The following is a 22,857-nucleotide window of genomic DNA, read 5'->3' as shown; positions in this document are numbered from 1 at the left end:
TCCACTGTGCCAATATATAAATACAGCTAGACAGATACTGGGAGAAGACACTTCACTCTGAGATGGAAATTTGTTCATGTTAGTCAAATGTCTGCATGCATTGGGCCTTGGATGACATCAGAGCTGGGCAGAGTTGACTTTAGGGGTATTATTATTAACATTAGGAATATTATAATATTTTGTGCATGTGGTTTATTATGCAATATATCAAATAATTAAAATTTTAAAAAAAATTTAGTCATAGTTCCTGATCTCAATGAGTAAATAGAAAGTAGGAACACTTTCTTTCAGTGAGCGCAAAGAGTAATGTCGACTTGCAGGTTAGAAATTACAGTCGGTATGTTCTCCACCACTTACCGGCTGACAGCAAAAAACAGTTTTCAGGCTCTTGTAAATGGCAAAGGTAGGTGTAAAGCATGCACAGACAATTTAAGTGTCTATTATAATGACATAACAAAGTAATGATCAATTAGGATAATTACCCACCACCCCACAATGCAAAATATATAGATATAAATATCAACAATATCTGTAGACATAGGTACAAAGTAAATGCTGGTGATGTCCTGGGGACATTATATAGAACAGTACAGACCACTGAGCTAGTGTACATAAGTGAACAGTAGGGTAAATTCAGAGGTAAAAAAATTCAATACACTAAAGTGTTAATTAAAATTCTTTCCTATGGCAAAAAGAGCATCTGACAATAAAACATAAATTGAAATCCAATATGTGGAAATAAAATCCATGCTTAAAAACCATGTACAATGGGTAAACAGTAACACTAGAAAGCCATTATTCTGCCAGAGTAAATATCATATCACTGTGTAAAGGTCATAATAAAAGATGGAACAGTAACCTCAAATGTGTTAATAGAAATATTCTAGCATGACAAATCAATTAAACATAACCATAGGGGAATATAATCAACAAAACCATGACTATTTAATTAAAATCTCAATAATCAGTAATGCATTTGGAATGGAATCTAACTAGCATGCACAATGGCCTCTCTGTTAGAAGTTGTTGTTTCCCTATGGCAGAGCTTGTAGAAGGAGGCCCAGTCTCTTTGCTGCTGGTGGACTTTGTACACGCTGCATGCCAGGTTGCTGCTCTCAGTACATCATAAATAAGAATTCAGATTAAACTCATTCTGTTTCTTCAGCACTTATCCTGGTTTTCAATTTCTATACATGTAACTACTGAACTACTGATAGCCTTGGGAGAGTCACCCCTGACAAAACTCTATCATCTGCTGAGGAAGATGTATGAGACAGACAAAATACCATCAGACTTCAAGAAGAATATAGTAATTCCAATCCCAAAGAAAGAATGTGTTGACAGATATGAAAATTACTGAACTATCAGTTTAATAAGTTATGGCTGCAAAATACTAACATGAATTCTTTACAGATGAATGGAAAAACTGGTAGAAGCTGAGCTCGGGGAAGATCAGTTTGAATTCCGTAGAAATGTTGAAATATGTGAGGCAATACTGACCCTACACTTATCTTAGAAGATAGATTAAGGAAAGGCAAACCTATGTTTCTAGCATTTATAGACTTAGAGAAAGTTTTAGACTGGAATACTCTCTTTCAAAACCAGATGGCAGTTATGAGTGTCAAGGGGCATGAAAGGGAAGCAGTGGTTGGGAAAGGAGTGAGTTAGGATTGTAGCCTATCCCCGATGGTATTCAATCCGTATATTGAGCAAGCAGTAAAGGAAGTAAAAGAAACATTTGGAGTAGGAATTAAAATCCATGGAGAAGAAAAAAAAACTTTGAGGTTTGCTGATGACTTTGCAATTCTGTCAGACACAGCAAACGACCTGGAAGAGCAGTTGAACAGAATGGACAGTGTCTTGAAAGGAGGATATAAGGTGAACATCGGCAAAAGCAAAACAAGGATAATGGAATGTAGTTGAATTAAATTGGGTGATGCTGAGGAAATTAGATTGGGAAATGAGACACTTAAAGTAGTAGATGAGTTTTGCTATTTGGGGGGCAAAATAACTGACGATGGTTGAAGTAGAAAGGATATAAAATGTAGACTGGCAATGGCAAGGAAAGTGTTTCTAAAGAAGAGAAATTTGTTGACATGAAGTATAGATGTAAGTGTCAGGAAGTTGTTTCTGAAAGTATTTGTATGGAGTGTAGCCATGTATGGAAGAGAAACATGGACGATAAATAGTTTAGACAGGAAGAGAATAGAAGCTTTCAAAATGTGGTTCTACAGAAGAATGCTGAAGGTTAGATGAGTAGATCACATAACTAATGAGGAGGTACTGGCTAGAATTGGAGATAAGAGGAATTTGTGGCACAACTTGACTAAAAGAAGGGATTGATTGGTAGGACATGTTCTGAAGCATCAAGGGATCGCCAATTTAGTATTGGAGGGCAGCATGGAGGGTGAAAATTGTAGAGACAAGAGATGAGTACACTAAGCAGATTCAGAAGGATGTAGGTTGCAGAAGGCACTGGGAGATGAAGAAACGTGCACAGGCTACAGTAGCATGGAGAGCTGCATCAAACCAGTCTCTGGATTGAAAACCACAACAACATACACATAAATTTCCATTTCCTACAGTAGACTCAACATTTGTCATTTTGTGACCTTATCAGTACATTGCTGTTTGCCTGCATATTTCCTGTCACATGCTTTTCTTTACCCAAATGTTTACCGAATGCTCTCTTATTTCAGTTATACATATTCCCTAAAATGATTTGTGAATTTTTCCATCTGATTGATATAAAACTTTTCACAGTCCTTGGGGCTGATCTTGCACATGCAGGATTTCAAATATTTGTTGCTGTTGTTGCCAACCTTGTGGCATAACCTTGAACCAACTGTACCTTTTGTTTGAAACCCAGTTTTTTTCTTTTTCTGACTGCCTGTGCAACTCTTTTCGAAAGTTAAATGTTGTATGACATAGTAACAGACTTCTTGTTATGTGAACCTGTTGTCTCCTTGTCACATATTTTGACCATAACTTGCTATAAATGTTGAGTACATTATTTTCCTTATATCCATTTGACTTGACTTCCTGTCTGCCTTCAATACGTGTTTAAAAAATTGTTTTCAGACAAAGTAGTCAATCTTGTGAATGTAAAAATGACACAGTGAAGTGGATCTTCAAAATAAGGATATACTTTTTAATATTACGCTTTAGTTGAGACCAGGCATAATAAAAACACTATTGTAGAAAAAAAACATTGTTTGTGTGTAGGCAAACTCAATAACTTCAAACAAATGGACTGAGCAGTAAAAGCTAGCCAATATCTATCCAGATCAGGTCATCATAAATGTAATGATACAAAACATATAGACTCACTTAAACACCTAAATTACAAATGTACCAGGAGCTAACAAGGGGAAGGCTGCTGTCACAATTTATTATTGTGACTACATCCAAAAAACTGAAAAATTTATATATAACTCTGATATCGTGGCCAAGATAGACACGAAGCCCACACCTACTACAGTAGTACAAGTTTACATGCCAACTAGCTCTGCAGATGACGAAGAAATTGAAGAAATGTATGATGAAATAAAATAAATTATTTAGGTAGAGAAGGAAGACGAAGATTTAATAGTCATGGGTGACTGGAATTGGGTAGTAGGAAAAGGGAGAGAAGGAAACGTAGTAGGTGAATATAGATTGGGGCTAAGAAATGAAAGAGGAAGCCGCCTGGTAGAATTTTGCGCAGAGCACAACTTAATCGTAGCTAACACTTGGTTCAAGAATCATAAAAGAAGGTCGTATACATGGAAGAAACCTGGAGATATTGACAGGTTTCAGATAGATTATATAATGGTAAGACAGAGATTTATGAACCAGGTTTTAAATTGTAAGACATTTCCAAGGGCAGATGTGGACTTTGACCACAATCTATTGGTTATGAACTGTAGTTTGGATTCCGTAGAAATATTGGAACATGTGAGGCAATACTGACCCTACGGCATATCTTAGAAGCTAGAATAAGAAAAGGCAAATCTACATTTCTAGCATTTGTAGACTTAGAGAAAGCTTTTGACAATGTTGATTGGAATACTCTCTTTCAAATTCTGAAGGTGGCAGGGGTAAAATACAGGGAGCGAAAGGCTATTTACAATTTGTATAGAAACCAAATGGCAGTTATAAGAGTTGAGGGGCATGAAAGGGAAGCAGTGGTTAGGAAGGGAGTGATTTAGGGTTGTAGCCTCTCCCCAATGTTATTCAATCTGTATATTGAGCGAGCAGTGAAGGAAACAAAAGAAAAATTCGGAGTAGGTATTAAAATCCATGGAGAAGAAATAAAAACTTTGAGGTTCGCCGATCACATTGTAATTCTGTCAGAGACAGCAAAGGACTTGGAAGAGCAGTTGAATGGAATGGATAGTGTGTTGAAAGGAGGGTATAAGATGAACATTAACAAACGCAAAACGAGGATAATGGAATGTAGTCAAATTAAGTCAGGTGATGCTGAGGAAATTAGATTAGGAAATGAGACACTTAAAGTAGAATAGGAGTTTTGTTATTTAGGGAGCAAAATAACTGATGATGGTCGAAGCAGAGAGGATATAAAATGTAGACTGGCAATGGCAAGGAAAGTGTTTTTTAAGAAGAGAAATTTGTTAACATCGAGTAATGATTTAAATGTCACGAAGTCGTCTCTGAAAGTATTTGTATGGAGTGTAGCCATGTATGGAAGTGAAACATGGATGATAAATAGTTTAGACAAGAAGAGAATAGAAGCTTTCGAAATGTGGTGCTACAGAAGAATGCTGAAGATTAGATGGGTAGATCATGTAACTAATGAGGAAGTATTGAATAGGATTGGGGAGAAGAGGAGTTTGTGGCACAACTTGACCAGAAGAAGGGATTGGTTGGTAGGACATGTTCTGAGGCATCAAGGGATCACCAATTTAGTATTGGAGGGCAGCGTGGAGGGTAAAAATCATAGAGGGAGACCAAGAGATGAATACACCAAGCAGATTCAGAAGGATGTAGGTTGCAGTAGGTACTGGATAGAGTAGCGTGGAGAGCTGCATCAAACCAGTCTCAGGACTGAAGACCACAACAACAACAACACTGATTCAGCGGGACAATATGAAAGTTCAAGACATACAAAATAATATAGAAAATCTGTCATAGTAAACACAAGTAAATTATATATAGAATAATAAAGTTCAGTTATTTTGTGAGAAATGATTTGCTGCCTTCCACACACATTCCCAAATCTAGAACACAAGAAGTGCAAAGTTTCATTGGATGACAAATTATTCTAGATCATTTTTCAGCTTCCATATTCATTTTTTACACAGATACCATGCCTAAAATTAACATAGAAATGACTTCATAATGTGTTAATACTTTATTTTCAGCAGCATGGTATGGAAGGTATTTCCTACCAGTACTAACTCTTTCTCATGCCAGTGCTATCGATCATACCGTTGTTAAATAAAATTCAGAAATTTTCAACAATTGAGACCCAGCTCAAGCTCTCATAAACATCAACCATATAATCAAAGGCTAATGCTCAACATCATTTTTCCTAACTTCCTTATATTCATGTCTCATAATTTCCTACAGCATATCATCATCATCATCAGAAAAACAATGCATTACAAAACAGAGAACCATTAAGTCTACAGTATTTCATTCCCCTAACATCATTATAAACCCCATAAACTTCACATACTCTTTATAGTTCATAAGACAATAAACCTTCACATATCACAGCACTTCTTTTCAACATAAACCTCATCAACATCACATAATAGCACACAATACCACATAATACTACCAATATGCCTCAAAGAGAAAAATTGCTCTGCATTGTAAGTCTTGTATTCTATTCATAATAGTAAAACATGTGCTATAAGCCAAGAAAAAATACATTAATCATTAACTTCACAATGGTCTGAAAAACAACACTCTTCATTATGCCTTTCCCTTGCAAGAAACTACAATAATCACTGAACTGCCACAGCTTATAAATTTTTTACTTTTTCATTTTTCATAAAGTTTTTTTTTATTCATTAAAATACTAGATGTTTTGGCATTGTTAACAATGACTAACTATAGTCATATTTTCTCACTCTGACTCATCTATGTCAAAAATTTAATTTTTTTACACATATAAGCTCATTTATGTTAGATTACTAGACTCACACACACACACACACACACACACACACACACACACACACACACACATACATTGAAGATTCAAAAAAAATGGTACACCTGACTAATGTCTGAAGCAATGTTGGAGGTAATGGACACCATGAATCCTGCAGGGCTGTCCATAAATCCATAGGAGTATGAGGGGGTGGAAATCTCTTCTGAACAACATGTTGCTAGGCATCCCAGATATTCTCAATAGTGTTCATGTCTGGGGAATTTGGTGGGCAGCAGAAGTGTTTAATCTCAGAAGACTGTTCCTGGAATGACTGTGTAGCAGTTCTGGACGTGTGGTGTGTCACATTGTCCTGCTGGAATTGCCCAAGTCTGTCAGAATGCTCGATGGACATGAATGGATGGATGCAGGTGATTAGACAGGATGCGTACATATGTGTCACCTGTCAGTGTCATATCTGGACATATCAAGGTCGCATATCACTCCAACTTCACTTGCCCTACACCATTCCAGAACCATCCTGAACAATCCCCTGCTGACAGGCAGGGTCCATGGATTCATGAGGTTGTTTCCATACCCATACTCATCCATCCACTTGATACAATTTGAAATGAGACTCATCTGACAAGGCAATATGTTTCCTGTCATCAACAGTCCAGTGTCAGTGTTGACGGGCCCAGGCAAAGCATAAAACTTTGTGTCATGCAGTCATCAAGGGTACGTGTGTTGGCCTTCAGCTCCAAAAGCACATAAAAATGAAGTTTTGTTGAGTAGGTCACACACTGACACTTGTTGATGGCCCAGCATTGAAATCTGCTGCAACCTGCAGAAGGGTTGAACTTCTGTCACATTGAGTGATTCTCTTCAATCATCATTGGTCCCGTACTTGCAGGATATTTTTCCAGCTGCAGTGATGTCTGTGATTTGATGTTTTACCAGGTTCCTGATATTCATAGTACACTCATGAAATGGTCACATAGGAAAATCCACACTTCATCACTACCTCGGAGATGCCGTGTCCCATCGCCCGTGCCCCAACTATAACACCATTTTCAGACTGACTCAAATCTTGATAACCTGCCATTGTAGCAGCAGTAACCAATCTAACACACACACACACACACACACACACACACACACACACACACACACACACACACACACACACACACACGGCCGGTCGAAGTGGCCGTGCTGTTAAAGGCGCTTCAGTCTGGAACCGTAAGACCGCTACGGTCGCAGGTTCGAATCCTGCCTCGGGCATGGATGTTTGTGATGTCCTTAGGTTAGTTAGGTTTAACTAGTTCTAAGTTCTAGGGGACTAATGACCTCAGCAGTTGAGTCCCATAGTGCTCAGAGCCATTTGAACCATTTGAACCACACACACACGGAGACAGTAGAAGACAAACACAAGCAAAAACAATAAATCAGATAGTCAATTTGGCCATAGTAGAAAATTTTCCACAGCTCAAGTAGCAGTGATTTCACCTCTATTTATCATTTCACTGTACACTACAATCTGCCTACAATGTTTGATTTCTGCTTTCCTCTAATATCATTCTTTACTTAATATAGTTGGAAACTATTTTTTTTTATATAGTAGCTCAGTTAAATTATTATTCCATATGGTTCTATAGTTTTATGTTTTCAAAACTAAGCTAAAATTTTACTTTCACTCTTACCTTAGATTCCTCCATTAACTACTTTCTCCACCTACAGATACTTAGCAATAATGTTTTACACGATTTCCTGGTTGTAAATTACTACCATATGTAATACAAACGCTCTAGTCCATTGCTTCCTCAACATAGTTCTCCACAGTACACCAGCATAATCACCATTATTATAATTATTCTCATCATAAACCATAAGACATTTTCATTAATTATCACTTCTCACAAAATATTCTCATTTTACGGTTCACCACTAACCCTTAACACTTTCTGTAATGTTTACTATGAGATGTGGTCTCTGAGACCCCTGTCTTTAAACCAACATTTAAACTGTAAATCATTTGAAAATTGAATTTATGTTATATAAAATTTATGTTTAGAACTATATAAATGTTGAAACTTCCTGGCAGATTAAAACTGTGTGCCCGACCGAGACTCGAACTCGGGAACTTTGCCTTTCGTGGGCAAGTGCTATACCATCTGAGCTACCAAAGCACGACTCATGCCTAGTCCTCACAGCTTTACTTCTGCCAGTATCTCGTCTCCTACCTTCCAAACTTTACAGAAGCTCTCCTGTGAACCTTGCAGAACTAGCACTCCTGAAAGAAAGGATACTGTGGAGACATGGCTTAGCCACAGCCTGGGGGATATTTCCAGAATGAGATTTTCACTCTGCAGCGGAGTGTGTGCTGATATGAAACTTCCTGGTAGATCATCAGCAGCAGAAGAAGTCAGGAGTTTCCTCATCTGAGCCTTAAATGTGCGGACCAGTCGTTCAGCCTCACCATTTGACTGTGGATGGAACGGAGGGGCCGTGACATGCATGATGCCGTGACGGGCACAAAAATCCGCAAAATTAGAAGAGGCAAATTGCATACCATTATCAGTAACAAGAGTAGAGGGAAGGCCTTCCAAAGAGAAAATGCCAGCTAGAGCATTGGTGGTTGCCGCAGTGGTAGGCGATGTGCAATGGACAATGAAAGGAAAGTTAGAGTAGGCGTCAATAACGAGAAGCCACAAAGTACCTAAAAAAAGGTCCCACGAAGTCAGCATGAATACACTCCCAGGACTTCTCAGGCAAAGGCCATGGTGACAAAGATGACTTCAGGGTGGTGGCCTGTGACGCGCAAGGGCCACAGGCAGCGACCGTGTGTGCGATTTCAGAGTCCATACCGGGCCAGTACACATGATGGGACACCAGAGATTTTGTGCGAGAGACATCCCAGTGCCCTTGGTGAAGGAGGCGCAAGACCGAAGCACGCAAAGACACAGGTACCACAACATGCGGTGAAGCATTTTCAGTGGAAAGGAGGATAACACCATCCCTAGCCGTGAGGCGGTAACGCAAAGCGTAGTAGTTCCGCAACAGATCAGAAGTCTTAGCAGATGGACAATCTGGCCAACCCTTCTGAATACAGCGTAAAACCCTGGAGAGGGTAGGGTCAGAACCTGTAGCAGCTGCCAGCCAGTCCCCGGTGATGGGGAACCCATCCACAACCCGCTGCTTGGCAACATCCAGGTGGAAACACAAAAGTTCGTCTCTATCGAATGCCAGATGAGGACCCATGGGAAGGTGAGACAGTGCATCAGCATTCGCATGTTGAGCCGTCAGCTGGAAATGAATCTCATAACTGAAACGAGACAAGTAAAGAGCCCAACGCGGGAGGCGGTGTGCAGCCTTGTCAGGAAGTGACGTTGATGGATGGAACAAGGAAACAAGTGGTTTGTGATCCATAACAAGATGAAATTTGGATCCATAGAGAAAAACACCAAACTTATGAAGAGCATAAATAATGGCCAAAGCTTCTTTTTCAATTTGAGAATACTTTTGTTGGGCATCCGTGAGCAGTTTGGAGCCAAGAACAAGATGTTGGCCAGGTCGATAAGTAGCCAGGCATGGGTCCTGTTTCAGCATAGTCTTCAATTTCTGGAAAGCCACATCGCATGATGTGGACCAATGAAAAGGCACGTTTTTATGCAACAGGCGATGCAACGGCTTAGCCATCGAAGCAGCAGACGGTAAAAACTTGTAATAATATGCTATTTTCTCCAAGAAGGGCTGCAGTTCCTTAACAGATGTAGGGCGAGGAAGGGCATCAATTGCAGCGACAGTTTGCTGAAGCGAATGAATACCATCCCGAGAGAGTTGAAACCCCAAGTATGTGATAGATGCCTGAAAAAATTTTGATTTCTGAAGATTACACTTAAGACCGGCAGACTGTAAGACATGAAAAAGTGTGCGGAGATTTTGAAGATGTTTGTCAGTGGTGGAGCCAGTGACAACAATGTCGTCCTGATAATTTATACACCCAGGGACAGTGAGCAATAATTGTTCCCAGAATCGCTGAAAGAGAGCAGGGGTGCTGGCAACCCTGAATGGCAATAGTTGGTATTGATAGAGGCCAAAAGGCGTGTTAAGAACCAGAAACTGTCAGAAAGCAGCGTCAAGAGGAAGTTGATGATAAGCTTCTGACAGGTCAAGTTTAGAAAAATACTGGCCTCCAGCAAGTTTAGTGAACAATTCTTCAGGTCGAGGCATAGGGTAAGTGTCAATAAGGCATTGAGCATTTACAGTGGCTTTGAAATCGCCACAGAGACAAATATCACCATTTGGCTTAGCAACGACAATGACAGGAGAGGACAACTAACTGGAAGTGACAGGAAGCAAGACCCCTGAAGCAGTGAGACGATCCAGCTCCCGTTTGACCTGATCACAAAGGGCCACAGGAATGGTCCATCGACAACAAATATGGGAACAGTGCGAATGACAGATTTGTAAGATACCTCAGCATCACATTGTCCCAAGGGAGAAATGTTCTGTTTATTGTAAGTCCGTAATTGCCTAGTGACAGGTGACAGGTTTGGAGAACCCAACTGAAGATAGTCTGAGAATTGATGATAGCGGCAGCAGAACCAGTATCCACCTGCATGCGAACATCTCGACCAAGTATTTGGACAGTGAGGAATAACTTCCCTGAAAGGGAAGAAGTGGAATTGACAGACAACACAGAATCAGAATCAGTGTCATGTTCATGAGCATCATGTATGCGGTCGGATTTGCAAACAGATGACAGATGACCCTTTTTTTGCATTTGTGACGCACGGCCCAATGTTGTGGACAATCTTCTTGTGAATGTTTCGTAAAACACCACGGACATGAAGGGAGCTGCCGTGGGTTTTGCTGCAGTTTCTTAGAGGTTTGTTTACAGTTAGGCCGAGGCTGCACTTGGGAGTGTACTGCGGTCACCTCGGCTGGTGAGGACATGCCACACGCTTCATCAACATCGCACAGAGGTTGTATTTCCTCGACGTCGCCCCATGCCTATATTTGCACTCCAGCGGCGCAAGGAATTTCAAAAGACTGAGCAATGGATAAGACTTATCCTAGAGTTGGATTTGCCAACTGAAGGGCATGTTGCCTAACTTCTTTGTCGGGCACCGATTGGATAATAGCATACCGTACCATGGAATCGGTGTAGGATTCTTTGTGAACTTCAGTAACAAATTGACACTTTCTACTGAGGCCGTGAAGTTCAGTAGCCCAAGCACGATAGGATTGATTCAGTTGTTTTTGACAATGATAAAAGGCAACATGAGGGGCTACCACATGTGTTTGCTTTTGAAAATAGACGGACAGAAGTGAGCACATTTCAGCAAAGGACAAAGACGCAGGATCGTTCAAAGGAGCCAATTGCGACAACAACCAATACATTTGAGGTGAAATCCATGAAAGGAACAGAGACTTACATATTTGTTCATCCACAACATGAAATGCCAAGAAGTGTTGTCAAAGACGTTTTTCGTAATCAGACCAGTCTTCCGCTGTCTCATCGTAAGGAGGAAAAGGAGGTAGAGACGATGACGAGAGACGCCCCGCATTTGATGCCGCGACGAAATCACGAATTGCATTTGTGAGAAGTGTTTGCTGTTCTATGAGACCTTGCAATAGTTGTTCTAAAGTAGCCATGGAAACATGTGGGTGAAAGTTGGAAAAGAAAAATCACAACCTCGTCACCAATTGTTATAACTTCAAGTTGAACAAGTGTATTTCAAGGAAGACGCAATACATGAAAGTCACAGATCAAGTAAACAGAGTAAGACGTGTGTACACTTTAACAGTCAAATCATAACTGAGTCCGAGTCTAGCGGCCACAGGCTGGCTGGCTGGCAGCTTAGGTGGCGCTGCTGCTGCATGGCTGGCAGGCAGCGCCGCATGTAGAGGACACGCGTAACTGCGCGGTGGCACTTTGAAAGATCGGCGAGTCACAACATGCACATTCCAAACTAATACGTTACCACATTCAATTGCTTTGTGGAACAGATACATATAACTTTTCTCTTTTCTTTCTCATTTTGCTACAACTGTGTTTGCTTTTCAGAAAGAAAATTGTTACCATTTACTCTATTCTGTTCCTTCTGATGATAATTGTTACCACTGTGATTATGGTGTACTCTCCTGTTGTGATTATTACTGTGACAATTTTGATTAGTAACACTTTCAAAATGTGTGTGTCTATTGTAGTTGTATTTCCTTGTTTTCTCCAACTTTGACCAAAATATACTTAAAAATCCTTTCTGAGAGTGTGCATAAGTTTTGCCTGTTGTGTCATTCAAACAAGACACAGCCAGGGCAAAAGCACCACAGGTGCAAAGATTCTAGCTGGTGCCAGTGCCACAGAGACTTGCCACTTACACCATGGGCAGCACTGAGGATGAGGATATCAACTTCACCTCAGCGAATTGCCGGCTGAGTACAGTCCACTAATGACCAGACAGCAATGGACAGAAGCCTACTTGGACGATAGAAGAGCAGCTCTCACTCACTTGGCTATAGACTATTGACCAGGGCTCATTTAGACAGGGAACATCATTTAATGAACTCTTAGAAGTGGATAGACAGTTGTTGTGAAAATCATTTGCTATGTACTGAGAAATTTACCCATGATTATTTGCACTTAGCCATTGAGGGCCTTTTTGTGTTACATTAATGCAGTGTTGCAGACTTCATTATTCAACAAGTTGCAAAGATAAGTAAACCTTTTTAACTCATTTGTCTGACTTTGTTACTAAATTTTTCGAGTGTTGTAGAACTTTCATTCTCCTGTCCTGTTACTTGACCTCAGGCATAGCTGTGTAATAGTGACAGGGAGTAATTGTCTTAGTGGTGTACTGCACCAGAAGCCATTTCATGAACTCACAAACTCAGCCTACTGTAACAACAGTGGCAACTTGGCCTCCACAGCAGTAGCAATGAGGCCTTCACAAAACTGGCAAAGAGGGTCTACAGAACTGGTGACAAGGGTTTGGCAAACTGGTGACAAGGGGTTACCACACCATCATCGTTAGTACACTTATTTGTCCAACTTAATTCTTCACCTTCCAGAAACTTTTCAACAAACTTGATTTTCATAGTATCTGTCATATTAGACACAAAATTATCTCTGCAATTGTGCAGAAAATCTGCAGAGTGTAAATTACCTTCACTTGAAAAGTTTTTCAGTCGAATGTTGCAAAACGTGGTACCAACACTGTTAACACAATTTTGATTAATTACATTACTAGACAATTCTTCAAATTTTTTACACAAAACAGAAACACTACTTTCTAGGGTGCTAGTTTTGTTTTTACTTAATTTTGCATTTCCTGTGAGTTTGCTGTCTACTGTTTTCACCTGTTAACAAAACTGCATTCAACAAGTACCAGTTTACTATCAACATTTGTTTTCAAAGTCCAAATTTGACTATTTACAGTTTTGTCAACAGTTCTCACTTCCTCATGCACATTTTAAAAGCAATTTTGTTTTTCTCCCTATCTTCAGTGATGTCATCTTTGACATTTTTAACTTCATCATTAAAGTTACGTTCAATTTCTTTCTTTTATAACTCAACAGATTCTATTCATACATCTAATCTATCAATTTTTTGATTAATATTGTTTATTTGAGCTGTATTTTTACCAATACAATCAAACACTGATCAGGAGTGTTGTTTGATTGTATTAGTATTCAATAAGACTTTTAAATGACCAATTTCTGTTAACTGCTTCTCATTATCATTTAATTGCGCTGTATTTTTTCCAACACAATCACAAAACATTCCTATTGACTGCCTGAATTTTGTGAACTGTTCATTACTCATTTTTATTAATTGATGCTTACTATCACTGATCATTTTTATTAACTGATCCTTATTATCACTGCTAATTTTGATTAATGGTGACAGCATGATACTTATGTCATTATCACCATCTTGTTTTAATTCATCCCTTAATTTTTGCTGTTAAACAAGTTCATCACTAATATTTTCCTGTTCTTGTTTCACTACACTATTTAAGTCTCTTATATCTGTATTATTTCCTATTGGTCCAGATTCTTCATTACTGTCATTGTTAATACTTACACAATGAAACACTTCACCAATAAATAAATAAATAAATAAAATATTTCCAGTACTTAACTTTGTTGTTGGATGTCAACATTGTTAGTTGTTCACCTCACTTTTTTATTTTTTCCATCATTTTTGCTTCTTGTTTGCAAAATCCTTTTTTGGTGTTATTTTGCTGTTTGATAGCTATGGTTCATATCTGGCTGATTGTTCACATAAAATTTTCACAATATCTTTCAGTCTCCAAGAAGAAAAATAGTCCAACACAGTATTCACATTTCACTTCAAGAAAATCATGGGCAACGCCACCATACTCTGACCATCCCCAGCCTCTTCTTGTCCAGTGTTGAACTTAGATATGTTTGGAGTAAGTTAGTAATTTTGGCAGTTGGTCGCATTTTCACAGCACTTGCCACCATGAGATAGTGACACACTGCAGCGAGTTACAGGGACAGTTGAATTTTAATTACCAGTTATGTTAATAAAACAATACTCATATTTTTAGTTGCTCTTCTTTGATGTACATTGATGGCTCCTTGTACTCCTCCTTTCTGTGATTCATCTTCCTATAATTGTGTTGAGGGTGATTGAGTTACTACTTCAATTATAATGTGAAATCTGATGGACTTTCTGTAGAATCACACATCTATTTTCATCCATTTCACTTCACAATACAAATCGATAAAACACACACAACTCATTCTCCATTCTCACACTTCCAACTCATGCAAGTTGCAACCAACAAAGATTTTCCTCTAACAACATGTAGCAAAGAAGTTACTATCATATATTGATCTAGTTATGCATAATAATATTTGGGGCATACATTTCATAAATAAAATACAATTAACTGTTTATCTTTTTGAGAAGTCCATAATCATCATTGTAATTATATTAAGTATTTGTAAACATTGACATTTAAACATTTTTGCATAGCTTTGTAGTAGTGGATTTTTGTTTTTTACCTTTTCATCATGGTATCGTTCAGTTCATTTCATCCAATATTGGGTAGTACATTTATCTCACTATAACCAGTTTTGTTAGATGCGACCCACACAACACACAGTGCTACTCTTGAGAATCCCACAGAAACCCACATGATCCCAGCTACAGTCATGCTTGCTGCACAATAAATCCTCTGATGGAAAAATTTCAAGAGAACAATCTAATTATCCAAGAAGTTAGCAGATGCAGCAAAACCATTACAAAAGACTTTGGTGAAAGCAAGCAAGACAGCTCCCAGATGTTGATAAAGAATTCAAAGTACTGTAAAAATTTTCAGTTAGCTTTGAATGTTCAGAACTGTAAAATAGTACACATCAAAAAATAAAAACATGAAGTATCCTATAACGAACAAGTCAGTGAGTCACAATTAAAACCAGTAAACTTTGTTTCATTGGTAGAATACTAAGGAAATACAATGAACCTACGAAGATGATTGCTAACACACATACATTTGCCTTATTTTACAGTAATTCCACACCAAATAGAACTAACATGAGATATTGAATATTTGGAAATAAGGGCGGCATGAATGGTCCCTGTTGTTTTCTTCATTCCCATTTTTCTTTATAGCTATGGAAAATTGGCATGTAGATGCTGAAAGGACTGAGCTAGCAAATACTTGAAGATGGACACAAACTATCCCATGAAAGGCACTTAGTAAGTTTCAGGGATCTGTTTTAAGTGATCATCCTATAAATATGCAACTGCCTACATGTAATGTAGGGAATGAACTGGTTTGAGGCGCACAGAAACATGTAATAGAAAACTGTTGCACTTGCTTTAACACACACATACAGTTGTGGCGACACTAATAATTGAATATCAGTTACTGAAAGCAGTTGTCTGGGTAGATGAAGGTGGGGATGGTCAGGGTAGGACACATGAGGCAAGGAGGTTGTAGCAGGGTTGTGAGAGGCAGGTCTTTCACGAAATGACTCAGTGGCTGCACAATAAGATGAACGGAGATCAGAGGTTAGAGCATGTAGGGGGTAGAGAGGAAAAAAGGGAGAGAGTGAGAAGGGGCAGGAAGGCAAGGAATGGAAAGTGAGATGGTGATGAAAAAGGAAGGAGAGGAGTAGACAGGTGAGAGAAGCAAAGAGCTAAGGTGAGATAGTGGGAAACAGATTAGTGGAGGTTTAGGAGAGGGGGACTGCAAGAATGAAGGATATCCTAGACACACAATTTCCACCTATATAGTTAAGAGAAATTTCTGTTGGAAGGGATATCCAAATGGCACACAAAAAGTAGTTGTTAGTCATATTTGCAGATTTACAGGCTCACCACCATTTGGCAAGGGCCATTCATGCAAGTAGACAGTTGGTTGTCTATTTTGTTATTATACCCACAGGGAATGTTGCACAGTAATAGCAACATATCTGGTACATCGCATGGCAGCTTTCACATGTCACCCTGTCCTTTACAGTGATGGAAATGCCTCTGTCTTAACTGCAGTGGTAGAAGGTAGCGGGACACTTTCCATCTTGAGCAGCCACTGAGTCATCAATCCTGGCTGATACTGATTCACACTACACCAATAACTCATCCTTGCATCACGCATTATTCCCTACCCCTTCTCCAGGTCCTCAACCCAGGCAACTGTGCTCTCAACAATCAATAATCAGTGCCACCATAGCTGTGATTGTGTACCTTTGGATCTCAGTGTAGTTCTGTATGTTGATGAGTGTACTTGCTACTAGAACTAGTGTCAGAAGGATTGAAACCTACTGAACACATTGTTATGTTATGTGTCCTATGCACCACACATCAGACTGCAGTACGTGAGTCATTACCTTTCCTTTATTTTACATATTGAAACAAAAATTAAAATACCTAATTTTATACAACAGTTATCAAAACTGTTGAAGAATAATGTGATGAAAACATTTTGGGATTACATGTCATTTTCATGTTTCAAACATGTACAATATCACCTTTCGTTTATAGATTGCATTGACATGTTACTTTTATTGACAAGTTGTTAAAAGTAGGCTTTTGACTTCATTTGCTCTTCTCATGGTTCATACTGAAACAAATCATATTTTACACAGCAATACAATTGACAACTCTTGATAAAACTTACAAATGTTCAGGATGTAGCCATAATAAAAAATTAATTTGCAGTGGAATGTAAAATGACTCATTCTATGTTGTTATGATGTATCATACAAAATGATCCATGTAACATGAAACTAACCAACCAATCAACTTTCAGATTGGTGACTGCTTTGCCATTACATAATTCTAAATTTCTTTAACAAGCACTACAGTAAAAATTAGCATTGGTTTGGTACCAAAAAGTAATGTATTTACTTGACAGAATATCCATGACAGCTCAGATATGCTTACTGGATCAAAACCCAAAGTTGAACCTTCGCCTTGATATTATTCAGCATTTCTAGGATATCTGATTTCAGACATCAGTTTAACAGCAATACATAACAGTCATAAGCATCCAACAGTAAGCCCAGTTCTGCAATTCAATTATTGTATCAAGCCCTTGGAAGTTAAATACTATTTATCTAATTTTTAACTGGATATAACAGAAAATCTACTCACTAAATGGTGGCAGGAGACACACACACAAGTTAATTAAATGTGCATACTTTCAGAAGCAGTGGTTCCTTCTTCTAGTAGAAGGGCTGAAGGGGGAAGGGAGAGGGATGAAGGAAAAGCACTGGAAACTTTTAGAAACTAGGGAGAGTTACAAAAAAGTCACCCAAAACCCCAGGTCAGAGGATACTTACCAGACTTGCTTCTCATCCCTTGATCTGCGGTTCTGGATGACCAGTCCTTTCCCTTTATCCTTCCTTCTTCCCCTTCATCTCTTCAGCCAGTAGGAGGAGGCATTGTCTCCAAAAGCTTGTATATTTTGTCAACTACTGCGTGTGTTCTCCTGCCACCACTTGGTGAGTAGATTTTTTTCTCTATCCTTTTATATTATATTTTCAAAAATTGATTATTTTTGTTGATTTTTTTAGTCTATGTTACATTGTTAATGCACACACATACCTAGCTATAACTATCTTCTCTGGGTGCTGACACTACCACTGCCTTCACACTTAAATGATATTTAATGATGAAACAAACCTCTTGATCTCTCCCACTGACCATTGTGAGTAATATGTTAAAATCCACACTTAAAATAGAAGTCTTACTGTCAGATATTGTTGTCATTTTTGATGGTGTTCTGTCTTGCAGCTGGAAAATCAAGTGACATTTTGCAGAAAGTTAATCTTGATATAGTAGATAACGAAAAGTGCAATAACTTATGGAAAAGTCTTGGCAAGATCACATCTCTGCCTCATGGAATTGCACCATCAATGATATGTGCCGGGGTCAGTTCAGGAGACAAAGACACTTGTCAGGTATGTTACTGTAATATGCTTTACTACTGCATGTATGAAACTTCAAACCCAGGTAATCTATTATGTCTGCAGTGTGTAATAGATCTGTTAATGTAGTTAGGACTTCAATGAATAAAAATTGTTTAGTATTTGGTTCAACGGCTGAACAACTGTCACAGATTATACACGAAAACATCTTGAAAAGACTAAAGGAAATGGTAACTATCTATCTAAACAGACATTGTACAAGGTTACACTTCAGCTGTTGTTTACCTGTATTTATTTAATTATGCATTATTACATGATTGTGGTACGCCACATCAAGAAAATTATTAATTAGAGGAAAATGAGAACCCTTTTTACCAGGCATCAGAAAACAGAAGTACAAACAAAATTTAAGACAAATACCAACTTCTGGTGCCAGATGTTCCTCTACCCAATGAGATAGAGATTAATTGGGGGGGGGGGGGGGGGGGAATAAAAATGCTTAGATACGGGGAGAGAAGTTTCCTGGAATACATAAAACTCATTATTGACCATTAAAATTTTATCACCATGAAAACAACATGAAAAACGTATAAAGTGTACTACATACTTGCATATAAAGATTATTAGCATTTCAGTGCACCATAAAAATTGGTAGGAGAAATGCCATCCACATTTTGCGTATTAGGAAAAATCACACAAAAGGTTTCTCATTTTGAAATTGCATTTAAATGTTGATTGTTTCTGAAAACATCAAGTTATGCCTTGTGCAAGAAAGAGAAAAATATATCATGTGATGTAATTCAAATTCAACAGTACTGACTGTTGTCTGTCAAGACTGCAGAGTGTGACCGCTTGTTGGCGTTAGTCAGTCAGGCAAGGAGCAATAACCGACCATGACAGATGCAGTAACAGATAAGTAAACCACTTTTGTGACATTTACGAGTTCCTAACCAGGAGCTAATTTTATTATATCATCTGTGTGCTTTAATAGTTCAGTTTCTTGAGGTTCTGCGTGTAAATTTAAAATCTAATAGCCACAGTAAACTGATTTTGTGATATATTACAAGTCCCTTATCAGGGGAAAATTATTTAGTTTCACCTGAGTGCTTCAGTAGCTAAGTTCTTGAATATCTGCGTATTACAAGACACAGTTTGTGCATTTTCATCAGGGTCTACAGTAGAGTTGTGCAGCACGTGCCGATAGTCAATTTATCTGCATAGTTTAGTTTTCCACGGTCTTTGGTAAGGACAGGGACTGCGATAGTTGTGTGTGGATGCAAGCCGAGTTTGTGACACTTTGCTCTCAGCTTCAGGCTGTGATGGCTTCAGTTACACAGCTTGAGGCTGCAGTGGATGGGCACCACTGTTGTGGGCCAGCTGTGGGGATCCAACAGATGTCCAGTGCATTAGAGTCCTCTGACCGGTCCTCACTGGTGGCCAACCCAGTTACTGTTCAAACTGAGGCTGACCCCTCACATTGGTCGAGTGGTAGGTCACCCCGGGGCAAAGCAGGCAGCAAAAGACTTCCCAGGCGGTGGCACATAAGGCCTCCCCGGTTTGTCTGACAAACAGGTTCCAGGTGCTGTCTGTGGCTGACACTGTCACTGGTCCGAATGCTGTCACCTGTCCTGTTTCAGAGGAAACCATTCAGCCTGCAAGATCCGGGCAATTGTAGAGGGTGGGACTATTGGTAGTTGGGAGCTCCAATGTTAGGTGCATTATGGAGTCCCTTAGGGACTTGGCTTACAAAGAGGGTAAGAAAACCAATGTGCACTCCGTGTGCTTACTGGGTGGAGTCATTCCAGATGTGGAAAGGGTCCTCCCAGATGCCAAGAAGAGCACGGGGTGCAGCCAACTGCAGGTGGTTACTCATGTTGGTACCGATGATGTGTGTCGCTTTGGATCAGAAGAGATTCTCTCTGGTTTCGAGTGGCTAACAGAAGTGGTAAAGACTGCCAGTCTTGCTTGCAAGATGAAAGCAAAGCTGACCATTTGCAACATACTCAACAGCACCAATTGCGGACCTCTGGTACAGAGCTGAGTGGAGGGTCTGAATCAGAGGCTCAGACAGTTCTGTGACCGTGCAGGCTGCAGATTCCTCGACTTGCGCCAAATGGTGGTTGGGTTTTGGGTTCTGCTGAATAGGTCAGGTGTCCACTAAAAGCAGGAAGTGGCTACACGGGTAGCAGGGGCTGTGTGGTGTGGACTGGGTGATTTTTAGGTTAGAGGGTCTTGGGAAAAAACAAGATGGGCTTCAGTCATGAAGGGTGCAGGCTGAACACGGGAAGAACATAGATACAGCAACCATTGGTATAACAGTTGTAAATTGTCATCTCTGAGTTGGGAAAGTACCAGAGCTCCAAGCACTAATAGAAAGCACTGATGCTCAAATCGTTATAGGCACTGAAAGCTGGCTAAAGCCGGACACAAGGTCAGCCAAAATTTTTGCAAAGAACCTAACGGTGTTCCGAAAAGATAGGCTAAACATGGTTGGCGGTGGCATGTTTGTTGCTGTTAGAAGTAGTTTAACTTGACGTGAAATTGAAGTAGATAATTCCTGTGAGTTAGTATGGGCAGAGGTCATTGTTGGCAACTGGAATAAAACAATAATTCAATCCTTTTACCGACCTCCCAGTTCAAATGATACAGTTGCTGAAAGGTTCAAAGAAAAACTTGAGTTTCATTTCAAACATGTACCTGACTCGTACAATAATAGTTGGTGGTGACTTTAATTTACCCTTGATATGTTGGCAAAAATACATGTTTAATCTGGAGGTATACATAAAATATCATCTGAAATTGTGCTAAACGCATTCTCTGAAAATTATTTCGGGCAGCTTAGTTCATGAGCCCACACAAATAGTAAACGGTTGTGAAAACGCACTTGACCTCTTAGCAAAAAATAATCCTGAGTTAATAACCAGCATCAAAACTGTATAAGGATTAGTGAACACAGGGTTGTCATAGCAAGATTGAATACTGTAATCCCCAAATCCTTGAAAAATAAGCGAAACATATACCTATTCAAAAAAACAGATAAAAATTCACTTGATGTCTTCCTGAGAGACAATCTCCACTCATTCCAAATTAATAATATAAATGTAGACCAGATGTGGCTTAAATTCAGAGAAATAGTATCGGCAGCAATTGAGAGGTTTATACAAAATAAACTAACAAACGATGGAACTGATCCTCCTTGGTACACAAAATGGGTTAGAACACTGTTGCAGAAACAACGAAACAAACATGCCAAATTTAAACAGACGCAAAATCCCCGAGATTGGCGATCTTTTACAGAAGTTCGAAACTTAGCGTGGAGATCAATACGAGACGCCTATAACAGCTTCCACAATGAAACTTTGTCTCGAAACCTGGCAGAAAATCCAAAGAGGTTCTGGTCGTATGTGAAGTATGTTAACAGCAAGAAACAATCAATGCCTTCTCTGCGCAATAACAATGGAGATACTATCAAAGAAAGTGCTGCCAAAGCAGATTTACTAAACACAGCCTTCCAAAATGCCTTCACAAAAGAAGATGAAGTAAATATTCCAGAATTCGAATTGGGAACAGCTTCCAACATGAGTAACGTGGAAGGAAATATCCTCGGAGTAGTGAAGCAGCTCAAATCACTTAATAAAAGCAAGTCTTCTGGTCCAGACTGTATACCAATTAGGTTCATTCCTTTCAGAGTATGCTGATGCATTAGCTCCATATTTAACAATCATATATAACCGTTCACTTGACGAAAGATCCGTACCCAAAGACTGGAAATTTGTACAGGTCACACCAATATTCAAGAAAAGTAGTAGGAGTAATCCACTAAATTACAGGCCCATATAATTAATGTCAATATGCAGCAGGATTTTAGAACATATATTGTGTTCGAACATTATGAATTACCTCAAAGGAAACCGTCTATTGACACACAGTCTACGTGGGTTTAGAAAATGTCATTCATGTGAAACACAACTAGCTCTTTATTCACATGAAGTGCTGAGTGCTATTGACAAGGGCTTTGAGATCGATTCCGTATTCTTGGATTTCTGGAAGGCTTTTGACACTGTACCACAAAAGTGGCTCATAGTAAAATTGCATGCTTATGGAATATCATCTCAGTTATGTGACTGGATTTGCGATTTCCTGTCAGAGAGGTCACAGTTCATAGTAATTGATGGAAAGTCATTGAGTAAAACAGAAGTGATTTCAGGTGTTCCTCAAGGTAGTGTTATAGTCCCTTTGCTGTTCCTTATCTATATAAACGACTTGGGAGACAATCTGAGCAGCAGTATTCGGTTGTTTGCAGATGACACTGTTGTGTCATCAGAAGATCAAAACAAACTGCA

At 39.1% G+C, this 22,857-nt stretch overlaps 1 protein-coding gene across 3 annotated transcripts in view; it reads left to right on the top strand.

The window, feature by feature from the left end:
• LOC126458569 (serine protease snake-like) overlaps positions 1–22,857 on the top strand; it is a 720,709-nt gene that overhangs the window by 172,830 nt on the left and 525,022 nt on the right. For 2 of the 3 annotated variants that reach the window (XM_050095701.1, XM_050095700.1), the window contains exon 9: positions 18,381–18,547. The exons of the other annotated variant lie outside the window; for it this stretch is intronic. In XM_050095701.1, coding sequence (XP_049951658.1) covers positions 18,381–18,547 — 167 coding nt within the window. The remainder of the gene's footprint in view (positions 1–18,380; positions 18,548–22,857) is intronic. 3 annotated transcript variants of the gene reach the window in all.

Source organism: Schistocerca serialis, chromosome 2 (assembly GCF_023864345.2).
Source record: "Schistocerca serialis cubense isolate TAMUIC-IGC-003099 chromosome 2, iqSchSeri2.2, whole genome shotgun sequence".
Lineage (NCBI taxonomy): Eukaryota > Metazoa > Arthropoda > Insecta > Orthoptera > Acrididae > Schistocerca > Schistocerca serialis.
This window is presented reverse-complemented; position numbering and strand designations above follow the sequence as displayed.